The sequence below is a fragment of the Olea europaea genome, chromosome 2 (assembly GCF_002742605.1).
Source record: "Olea europaea var. sylvestris chromosome 2, O_europaea_v1, whole genome shotgun sequence".
Lineage (NCBI taxonomy): Eukaryota > Viridiplantae > Streptophyta > Magnoliopsida > Lamiales > Oleaceae > Olea > Olea europaea.
This window is the reverse complement of record NC_036238.1, coordinates 10,698,824-10,711,045: the sequence shown is the minus strand read 5'-3', so window position 1 is coordinate 10,711,045 and position 12,222 is coordinate 10,698,824. Positions and strand designations below refer to the sequence as shown.

At 32.2% G+C, this 12,222-nt stretch overlaps 1 protein-coding gene across 6 annotated transcripts; it reads left to right on the top strand.

The window, feature by feature from the left end:
- The first annotated feature begins 422 nt into the window (after positions 1 to 422).
- On the top strand, positions 423 to 11,540 carry LOC111410753 (probable disease resistance protein At4g27220). Of its 6 annotated transcripts, none has more exons than XM_023041270.1 (5): positions 427 to 656; positions 779 to 828; positions 4,620 to 7,448; positions 7,683 to 8,455; positions 8,547 to 8,708. In XM_023041270.1, the coding sequence occupies exons 3-4, from the start codon at positions 4,665 to 4,667 to the stop codon at positions 7,944 to 7,946; spliced, it is 3,048 nt and encodes a 1,015-aa protein (XP_022897038.1). In that variant the 5' UTR covers positions 427 to 656; positions 779 to 828; positions 4,620 to 4,664; the 3' UTR covers positions 7,947 to 8,455; positions 8,547 to 8,708. The 6 variants fall into 6 exon arrangements, 4 of the variants coding, with proteins under 4 accessions (XP_022897038.1, XP_022897029.1, XP_022897054.1 ...); XM_023041261.1 differs by having other exon boundaries at positions 743 to 828; XM_023041286.1 differs by lacking the exons at positions 7,683 to 8,455; positions 8,547 to 8,708 and adding an exon at positions 11,453 to 11,540 and having other exon boundaries at positions 428 to 656; positions 743 to 828.
- Positions 11,541 to 12,222: the final 682 nt, after the last annotated feature.

The following is a 12,222-nucleotide window of genomic DNA, read 5'->3' as shown; positions in this document are numbered from 1 at the left end:
GTCGCAATCCATATTAACTTCATATCGCGTCATTAACTTCATTCTTTACAACCCTCTGTCTCAACATTATGTATATATAAGTAACAAAATGTTAAAGGGGAAAAAAAGTGGTGTGATGTACATGAAAGTGCGTGCGCAACCAAGTAAAAATATTGTAATACTTGTCACTAGGGAAAAGTATTTTTCCCTCTCACTTAATCTTTTGAATTTATGCTTTGGCAGTGGGTTTGGCCCATAATATATCTCATTTTTATAAGTTTACTTGTAATTTCACAAACCCATGTTTCTTCTTTGGCCTTAAAACAAAATATTCTTTTCTTCTGATGCTTATGATATAAACAGAAAAAGTAAGCACTTTAATCCTCTAGAGATTATCTACTTTGCCCATCTGGTTGGGACACCGATGCCCATTTAACAAGCAATTAAAATTCTAAAGAGACAATATATATGGCTCTATTCCAATAGCCAAAATGATTGCAGTTTCAATTTGTGTAACTTCTAATTAATTATCTACTCTCCTCAGCTTTACTTGCTGCTCTTTGCTTTCTCTTTCTTGATCAGTTTCAGAAATCATGCAATGAAAGGAACAGGAAACACAATCAATTATTGCAAAAAGAATTGAAACTCAGAATTTTTTTCTATTCATCAAGCTTCTGGTAATGAAACTGAACAATTGCATTATTTTCTAAATGATTCATTATGGTTATTATTCTGAAATAGTTTCTTGAATTTAATTGACTAGATTTCTGTACATTTTTCAAAATTTCTGCGGTAGCAGCTGCTTTCTCAACAAGTCCGTAGCTGATCATCAACACACAGAGAGCAAAGGTATATATGTCTGTTATGCACATTTATTTCAGTTCTTTATTTTGTTTAATCTTTTTTCTTAGTGTTGTATAAATTAACCATTAGTTCTAGGTCAGGAAAAAGTTAATCCAAGTGGAATCTAATTCTGGATAACTCTATTATCTGCCTCGTGATGCAATGAAGCATGGAGAAGTTGATCAACATTTTAGAACTCGTTGAATCAGATTTGAATATTAAGAATTGGACACAACACAGAATAAAATCTCTCAATATTTTATTTCATAAGAATTATGAACAGAAAAAACTTATCCCAGTCACTATGATATTGAAGGGAATATATGAAATATTAAAGTTTAATTTTTCCTTGAGTTTTTTCCCACTTTTTTAACTGTTCCCCTCTTTTTTCATAAAGATGAAATAAATTTGTAATTAAATTCTTTTCTAATGGTTGATTATTAATTAATAAATTTCAATAGGTTAAGATTAATCTTTTATAACAGTATTTTATATTTTTATTTTTTCCCGGTGTGGGTTTTTCCTTTTTCGTTGTTGCATGGGTCCATTGTGAAATTTCATTGTTATTTTTATTTGATAAGTATGGATGACTTTTATTCGTAAAATTGTTTTGATACGAATTCAATTATTTCAAATTCTCTGAGTCCATACGTGTAATATTTTGATGATTATATAAATTTTTGAATGAAATTTTATAAAAATCCTTTAAAATGAAAGTTTACAAAAGTACATAAAAACTTGTAAAAGTCTTTGAAAATTTAGTTTTATAGGAGTTTTCGAAAGTCTTTCCTTCATAATTCTATAGAATTTATGAAAGCCTGTATCCTATCATGAACTCTACGAAAATCTGTCAGTTGATAAAAAGTCCACAAACGTATTTGAAAGTTTGAATTGAATACATCCAACCTAATTTCGATCTTTTATGAATTTGGCTTATAATCCTTAACTTAGAAAAATAAAGAATTGTCCTGACCTAATAAAGTATAAAAGGGGAATATAATATAAAGCCAAAATTCATCCTAATCAAATGTTTGGTCCACTGGCAACTTCTCGTGAAAAGAGCTTGCTACATTCTTTCCGAGATAAGAAAAAAATGCAATTGACTCATCTAGCATATTTTCACCCAAAGTCTTTTCAAAATTACTTTTTAGTTCTATTAGCATTAAGTCAGTACAATAAAAATTTTTAATCCAAATTCACAATTTTCACCATTCACACTTACCAAATCAACATCAAATGCCATTTAAAATCCACATATTGTCCTAGCACATTCTCATTCATAGTAAGTGATTCCAAACTCCCCTTTCTCCTTCTTTCTTATTAAATAAAAATTAAGACCGCAAAGTATAGGCATTAATAAAATCCACTATTTACCTAAATTTTTTGGAATACTCTTAATAAATTTCAGTATTGGGTTTCCTGTAAAAAGCTATGGGATCGTCATTGACATTGTCACCCAAATTCAAAAACTCATCAACTTTAATTTCTTCATTGAAAATTGGCACACCATATTGTGTTATAATCGGGCAAAATAATTAAAGAACGAGAAAATATAGACAATATGAAAATAATGGATCACAAAGAAAACAAGATTTATGTGGAAATCCAAATTGGGGAAAACCACGGGTAGAGGCGGAGAATTCACTATAATCAATAGGAGCTACAAAGGATATCTTTGAACAAATAACTAATTGAACAATTGGTCCATTCCAATATGTATTGTACATCACATATTTATAACCAAAGAATGCCTAACATTTAGGAGAATTAATATATAAAGGGTTTAATATAAGGTGAAGTTTCAATACAATGGGTAAAACCAATAATGAATAATTTGGGATGAAATAGGAGTTAAAAAACTGCTAAAAAGGGAAATCATTCTCTTTATCTTTCTTGAATTTCGTCAAGACTTCTTCAAGTTTAATACCAACTCTCAATACTATTATAACAATATTTTCAATCAAATACTCAATAACAATTTGGGTCATAACCCAATTCTAACAATCTCCATCTTGACACAAATTTCATTACAATGAATAAAAGTTAACTCTTCAACTCCAACCAAATTCTTAAAACAATAGCATTCCACCAAATTACTTCACCTCTTCCACCATGCCTCTTTGGGCGTACTCAGCAACTGTGAACTAAATTCAAGTCCTGCTTAGTAGCAATATTACCTTGCTTGCCAACCTTGCTTGAATAATCTCGTTCGCTTCCAGTCCAGCCGAGTCACTAAAACTGCTCAAATCACCATGAGCACTTTCAACTCTACCTACGTTGTCAAACCTACTCAAATTATCATGAGCAACGTGATCAACAAACTTACAGCTAGTTCCACCTGAGCTACTGGAAGATCCTCCAATATTATTGTTTGAATCACCATAAACAACTCGATCACAACCGAATCCACCTGAGTCATCGCTTATTAAATCATAAGGTGCAGCTACATTCAAAGTGATCATCGAACCTTCCAAAATATATAACCAATCCTTATGCTGCTTCTCCTCCAGCATTAAAACAAAAAAATCAGCCAAAACAAAAAATCTTGTTGTGATCCAAAAGCAGAATTCAAATTTCATACTTATCATCCTTGAAACAACCAACCTTGTTCAATCTGGCTTTAATAACCAATTTCGCTCTTCGAAGAACCACCAAGACCTTGGCTCTCATACCACTAGTTATAATCGGGCCAAATAATTAAACAAGAAAATATGGACAATGTGAAAATAATGGATCACAAAGAAAACAAGATTTACATGGAAATCCAAATTCGAGAAAACTACTGATAGAGATGGAAAATTCACTATAATCAATAGTGAGGAGCTCCAAAGATCTCTTTGGACAAATAACTAGTTGAACAATTTGTCCATTCCATTATGTGTTGTACACCACATATTTATAACCAAAGAATACCTAACATACTAGGAGAAATTATATATCTAAATTAAAAATATTTATATTTTTAATCTCTTTCAAGTTTTCCGAGAGAGAGAGAGAAGAAAAAGACCATCCACTACAGAAAAATTACGCATGTACTCTTTAAAATACATTAACGTGTAAAATAAAACGAGGCTAATAATCCTGCTCAAAACAAATAAAAAATTTAATATTAGCCTAGAATTTAGTAAGTAACATAAAAAATCGAATGACTTTTCTATATTTTTAATACAACATTAATTTTTTATTCATTTCAAGTTGAAGTTCTCAGAAAAATGAAGATAATATATTTTGTGAATCTCACACAATAAAAAGCCATCCATTAATGTAAAAAATAAAAATAAAAAAAATGTTATAAAAGATCGTTGTGTCTAGTATTAAAAATTTTGATAGATATTAAAATATTTTAAAATTTAAAAGGTACCATGTTACATAATATAATAAACATAGTGGATTTTTTGTTTTAGTTTTTTTTTCTTCTGCTTATTATATTACGTTTTTTGTTTTTGTTTTTTTTTTTTTCTTTTTTCCAAATAGAGATACTTTAGACTCTGTAGCAAATTATAATGACCTATAAGCAAGTTCAACATTCTTTAGCAAATAGTATTTTTGTTGTGTTATAGTGAGTGTAGTATAAATGTAAATTATAAATTTAAAAACACTAGATGTAATGTGTAATATATCCTATATATTCCCATTTCCCTATACCTTAGAAAATTTTCCCTTCAAACATTAAGGAGAAAATATATATATATGAATTTTGGCAAGGTCCCTCGCTATGCTCGTGTGTGATTACCAGACTCTTACTTCAATAGCTTCCACTAACATTGCTTTTCTTCTGGTAATATCTCCTTGGTTAGCTTGGAAGTACTAACTGAACTCGTCAGACAAAAATAGAGCTCATAATGGCGGAGTCCATTGTCGGCCACTTTGTTGAGAAGCTTGCAGATTACACTATTGCTGCAATTTCTCGCCAATTTAAATACATGTTTCGCTACAATAGGAACATTCAAAATTTGAGGTCTGAAGTGCAAGATCTTGAAAATAAGAGAAATGATGTGCAATCATCAGTGGATGGTGCAAAAAGAAATGCGTTAGTTATTAAATCAGAGGTGGATGCATGGTTAAAAAAGGCTGATGACTTAAAGAAAGAGGCTGATGAAGTTTTGAATAGCACAACAAATTCTGAAATGCGATGCCTATACTTTAGGTGTCCAAATTTGAAGACCCGTTACTCGCTGAGCAGGAATGCCACAAAGAAGGCTACTGCAATTGTTGAGCTCCAGCAAAAAGGTAAATTTGATGAGGTGCGCAGGCGTGCACCATTAAAGTTGTCGTCTTTCCATGGGTCTGAGGCTTTGAAGACAAGGATGTCAACTAAGGAGGATATAATAAAAGCTCTAAAGGACAAAGATATCAGCATTGTTGGGGTATGTGGCTTGCCTGGGGTAGGTAAGACGACAATGGCAAAGGAAGTAATGACTGAAGTCAAAGGTGGATTATTTGATGAGGTCGCCATGGGAGTTGTTTCTAAGGATGTAGACATAATAAGAATTCAAGATAAACTTGCTGATATGCTCAGTTTGAAAATCGATGAAAAGACCAATGAAATTGCTAGAGCTGCTCGACTTGCCGAAAGACTTACTCAGGATAATAAAAAGAGAATTCTTGTAATATTAGATGACGTATGGACAGACATTGATTTGAAAACATTAGGAATTCCTTCATCAAATCGTCCTGAGGGGTTGAAAATTCTATTAACATCACGCTTTGAATATGTCTGCAAAAGGATGGGAGCTCAAAGGAACATTGAAGTTGGAGTATTGCCTAGAGAAGAAGCTTTTGCACTTTTTCAAGATGTGGCAGAGATTTCAAAGATATCTAGTATCACTACTGAACTGAAGGCCATAGCCGAACAAGTTGCAGAGGAGTGTAAAGGTTTACCTTTAGCACTAGTGATTGCCGGCAAAACACTCAGAGACAGTGAACTGCGTGTATGGAGGAATGCACTTAATCAACTACGGAATTCTCAACATGATGATGTGGTCTACTCAAGTATAGAGTTGAGCTACAACTATTTGAAAAGTGATGAACACAGATCCTTGCTTTTGCTATGCTCTCTTTTCCTTGAAGATGAGAGCATCCCAATTGAAAGTTTAGTTAGATATGCAAGGGGGCTAGGACTGTTTAAATATACTGAGACATTATTAGATACCAGAGATCGGACATATGCAATCTCTGATAATCTAAAAAGTTGTCATTTGTTACTATCAGGATATAGGGAGGAGGAGGTCAAATTGCATGATGTTATCAGAGATTTTTGTTTATCGATTGCATCTAAAGGTGAACATAGGTATTTGGTGAAACATGATATAAGGACAGAGTGGCCAGAACATGATAACCATGAATCCTACAGTGCCATCTCACTAACATTTCAACGGAGGATTTTGCTACCCAGTCGGTTACAGTATGGGAATCTCAAGTTCTTACGGGTGCAATGTTATTCGGGAGGAAGGAAAATTGACATAACCGGAGAATTTTTTTATTATATGCAGGAACTTAGAGTTATTGATTTCTCTGGATTTCAGATTCGATCACCGATCCGACTGCCGCTGGGTCTCCAAACTCTGTGCTTGAACGACTGTATTTTAGAGATTGAAATGTCATCCTTTGGAAGTCTAAAGAAGTTGGAAATTCTCACATTCTTGGATTCTTCTCTCCCTGTTGATTTTTCCCGTGATGAAATGGTAGAACTTAGCAACCTAAGGTTATTAGATTTGAGGTTTAAGAAAGGTCCCTGCCTACTTCCCCCTGGTTTTTTGTTCGGTATGAAGAAACTAGAAGATTTGTATTTGGGACGTTGTCTCTACCCAAGATATGAAGAAAAAGAGCACATTATCGAAGAGTTAAGTTCATTGAAGGATCTCAACACTCTTCAGATTATCACAGATGATACTCGGGTTCTGTTGCAATTATTACAAAGTTGCTCTGAGAAGCTCGAGAAGCTGGAAAGATTTCAAATCTACAAAAGTGGGATTGATCCTTCTTATCGTTTTCATAGGGATTTTCGAAGGGATTTGAAGCTCGAAAATATTGACCGAAACATGCTTTTGGAACCTAGAATTAAGTCATTAATGAGAAGAAGTGACAAACTTTTTCTATCAAACGTGATAGGTTGGAACAATCCAGTCATTGAGTTGGTTGAAGATGGTTTCATTAACTTGAAGAGTTTGGAGCTACACCGTTTGGATTCTGAGTATCTTATTGATGCTGCAGGCTCCATTTCAAGTGGCATGTTCGGCAATTTGGAATCTCTGGCATTGGAGAATATGCATTATCTGAAGGCGATACACAATGGGAATCTTCCAAGGATGGAACATGTGACGAGGGGTGTCTCGGAACCTGCACTGTTCTACAACCTTAAACAAATTATAGTTTATGATTGTGCTAAAATTAAAAGATTGTTTTCGGAGTCAGTTGCAAAATGCATGGTTAATCTCCAAAGTCTTTATTTATGGTCATGTCGGTCGTTAGAAGAAGTTATTTCAATGGACACGCAAGAAAATGAAATTACGGAACCGCTTTCGTTCCCAAAGCTGAAAAAAGTCGTACTTGATGATTTGAGTAGCTTTATAAGCTTCAGATCTCAACCAAATGCAGTTGGTCTTCGTCGAACATTGCTCAACCAGGTAATGTATATATCATTCCTTTTGTGTGCTTGCATCAATTCTGGAGAATAAGGGAATTTAGGAAAACTGATGTTAACTTCACTTATTTAAAATTTCGTACTAGGATAGATGTAAAATCAATTACAGTCAGTTTTTGTAGAATGGCTCAGCTTTTCTTAATTTTTATAATTACTGACCTGTGGATGAAGTTTTATGATGAGAACTTTGGCAAATACAATTAACTGAATTTCACAGGTTGAACTGCCTGACATGGAGAATTTGGAAATTTCCGGGTCGGGTAGCATAGAAAAGATACTAAGCGTGGAAACGCCATTCGGATCTCCAAATAGATTATGGAGGATGAGAGTGGCAATTTGTGATAATCTAGTGAACATTGCACAATCCAATTCGATTAAACTATTGCAAAATCTTGGAACTCTTGTAGTAACTGAGTGTATGGCACTAAATGTCATATTTGACTTTGAGGGTCTAAATGTTAATAAAGACTATGAAGAATAAATCAGCATACTTGGTCAACTAAAATCATTATACCTGAGGAAAGATGATTACTTGGTGCACATTACGAGGATGGTTCCTAAAGGAATCCATGTCTTCCAGAATTTGAAACATCTTGAAATTGATTCATGTAGCAGGTTGAAGTACTTATTCCCGGCTTCTATGATTAACTCGTTTGTGGCTTTAGAAACTCTGCGTGTCAATTTTTGTGGCGAAATTGAAGAAATCTTTGGAATAGAAGAAGAAGAAGAAGTGGTTAAAGAAGGAACGGCTAGCAATATTGTGTTCCATGAATTGAGGCGTATAGAACTAATCGGACTTCCAAGATTCAACATGTTTTGCTCTCATAATTATGAATTTGTGTTTCCTTCACTTGATCGATTGAGAATTGAAGACTGCCCTATGATGACAAAATTTTGTCCGGGACAACTAAATGCACCGAAGCTTTACCAAGTACAGATAGGAGCCAACAAATTTATTGACATTTCCAATTTATTTAATTAGTGATACAGGTATGTAGGATTTCTTCCATTTTACATAATTTACTCTAACATATATGCTATAGTTACAGTGTCTGGCAAATTAATATGCTCTGTTTTTTAGGTTCTGTACACACTCCACGAGGAGAAATTGTGAAGAAGAGAAGAAACAGAGAGAAGAAGAGGGAAGAAACAATGGGGTGAGTTTTCAATCCCTGGCATATGGCGACAATAGATTATAATTATGAAGAATGAAGTGTAAAGTCTAGTCGATGATTTTACTCATTTACCCCTCCTCCGACGTATGAACTATTTTTATTTTCATTTTCAATATGTTACATTTATTGGTTAAATTGTTTAGTGTTTTGAAATGATTCAAATGAGTAATTCTTAGTGGATCTAGTTATTTTTTATGTCCTATAAATTTTAATAGAATTCTTTTCATAATCCTTTGTTCTTTAGTTTTCTGCCAAATATTTGTAGATATTTAAAGGTTAGTGAGAATAGGAAGAATTCAACATGATGTATAAATGTTGTTACGAGAAGTTGATATCTTTTTTGGAATGAGTTTAACGAGAAAGTAATTAGCTATTTAGGTAGAAGAGATAATTAAAATTACCTTAAAAGATATAATAATATCTAAATACTCTGTTATTATTTAATTAGTAAAATTTATTTTAAAAAAATATCTAAACCTTGTTCTCAACACAAACGGTGATAAATAGTTTGAGATTTCTGCCTTCAAAAGTTTGGAATTTTTTTATTAGAAATAATGAAAAGCCTATGGATGGGCTGCACTTGGATAGGCCTATAACTAGAAAACATTTCGCCCAAATTAATCCTATTTATGAAAAGGAAACGCAAGACATTTTTATCCATATATTTTAAGAAATTCATAAATATTATTTCCTTATGGAACAAGTATTTTTCTCTTTTTATAATTTAAACTTAAATTATTTATCGATATATCCAAAAATGATTTAAAGAAAAATACAGCTCAAAATCATCATGACAAGTTTAAAAATTGGAATACTCGAAGTTCTTAAAGCTAAATAGAGTAGTTCAGACAATGACCATATTATGGACGGATTATTTTATGCTTGACTCATTTATCTAAATTGAGGTCAAGTGAAAAATAACTTGTCAGTTTTCAGAATTTTTATTTTAATGGCTATTAAACTCTAATAAATGAATAACTATTAAGTGTGTAGTTTTAATTAATTGTTATTTAACTCAAATAAATCTATATTCATTTTTTTTCTTTTCAATTGACTCAAGTAGTGGAAGAGGACAAGAACGGAATCCTTATAACCCTAATTTTTCTTTATAAATATGAGACTTTGACTCTCAATTAAATACACACAAATTTATTGATTTTTTTGTCATCTTTTCTTTTCTCTCTAATTTATAACAAAATTCATAATATTATTTATTATATAGTCTAAATTTTTAAGAAAATAAATTATCTTTATTTAGTCCATCGTAGTAGTAGTGGGAGAGGATAAAAATGAAAATACCTTATCCTCTACCATACATATGCTATGAGGGATAATCAAGTAGTCTATTGTCAAACCATTTGCATAAATACTAGAAAAATGAAAGTGAAAATCAAACATTAAGAAAATGATCCATATTATTAATAATTTATATGTGACTAATAGTTCAATAGTCATCCAAATTATTTAAGCCATAGTCCCATCAATTTTAAGTGATATCTAAATTATAATTTTTTTTGTACAATTGTGTCTAATGAACTTGTGAATAAATATCCGACAAAGTAAACATATCTCAATCAAGATAATGGATTCATTTCCTGTATTATGAATAGGGTCGATAATAATTACTTATAAAAAGTCATTCTTTCACAAGGAAAATTTTTTATTCATATCTCGAGAATAATTTATAATGCTTATAATGAGTGAATGCACCTAATCCTTGAATGTGCCATAGCTTTCACTACATTTTTGTGTTCCTAAGATACCAATTAATTCTACACTGACTTTGTTTTAATTGTTGCAAGATTGAGCTTCAATAAGTCTAGCATGTATCCTGTCCACGGTTCATAAATCAATATTAAATCTCAAATCAAATTACACACAAGCACACAACCTAAAAAAGAATTTTTTTTTAATCTATTAAAGCAAACACACAGAAACATAAGAAAACCCAAAAAAAAATATTCAAAGTATTTCCTACCCCCAAACTTAAAACCGATATTATCTACAATGTCCTAAAGCAAAAGTAAGAATATAAGGGAACGGGGATAAAAAGGAAAAAGGCATTCCCCGAATTTGTATGTTAAATGTGAAAGACACTATGGATGACGGCTAGACAATCCTACTTTTTCCTTGGTCAATGTTGGTTAGAGTGTTACGCGACGTTATATTCCTGCATATAGCGGTTAAATCAAACATTAAAAATCCAAAAAGATTATGGAGGATGAGAGTGGGAAATTGTGATAATCTAGTGAACATTGCACAATCCAATTCAATTAAACTATTGCAAAATCTTGAAACTCTTGAAGTAACTGGTTGTATGGCACTAAATGTCATATTTGACTTTGAGGGTCTAAATGTTAATAAAGACTATGAAGAAGAAATCAGCATACTTGGTCAACTAAAATCATTATGCCTGTTGACGGATGATTACTTGGTGCACATTACGAGGATGGTTCCTAAAGGAATCCGTGTCTTCCAGAATTTGACACATCTTGACGTTGATTTATGTAGCAGGTTGAAGTACTTATTCCCGGCTTCTATGATTAACTCGTTTGTGGCTTTAGAAACTCTGAGTGTCAGATTTTGTGGCGAAATTGAAGAAATCTTTGGAAGAGAAGAAGAAGAAGAAGAAGAATTGGTTAAAGAAGGAACGGCTAGCAATATTGTGTTCCATGAATTGAGGCGTATAGAACTAATTGGACTTCCAAGATTCAACATGTTTTGCTCTCATAATTATGAATTTGTGTTTCCTTCACTTGATCTATTCAGAATTGAAGACTGCCCTATAATGACAAAATTTTGTTCGGGACAGATAAATGCACCAAAGCTTAAGGAAGTACAGATAGGAGATGACAAATTTATTGACATTTCCAATTTCTTCAATTAGTGATATAGGTATGTAGGATTTCTTCCATTTACATAATTTACTCTAACATATATGATATAGTTACAATGTCTGGCAAATTAATATGCTCTGTTTTTCAGCATCTGTACACACTCCACAAGGAGAAATTGTGAAGAAGAGAAGAAACGGAGAGAAGAAGAGGGAAGAAACAATTGGGTGAGTTTTCAATCCCTGGCATATGGCGACAATAGATTATAATTATGAAGAATGAAGTGTAAAGTCTAGTCAATGATTTTACTCATTTAGCTCTAGGTCACCCCTCCTCCGACGTATGAACTATTTTTATTTTCATTTTCGATATGTTACATTTATTGGTTAAATTGTTTAGTGTTTTGAAATGATTCAAATGAGTAATTCTTGGTAGATCTAGTTATTTTTTATGTCTCTGAATTTCACGAAATTTTAATATAATTCTTTGCATAATCCTTTGTTCTTTAGTTTTCTGCCAAATATTTGTAGATGTATGAAGGTTGTTAATGAGAATAGGAAGAATTCAAGATGATGTATAAATGTTGTTACGAGAAATTGAGATCTTCATTTTGGAATGAGTTTAACACGAAAGTAATTAGCTATTTAGGTAGAAGAGATAACTAAAATTACCTTAAAAGATATAATAATAGCCAAATACTCTCTTATTATTTACTTAGTAAAATTTATGTTAAAATATTATATTGTCT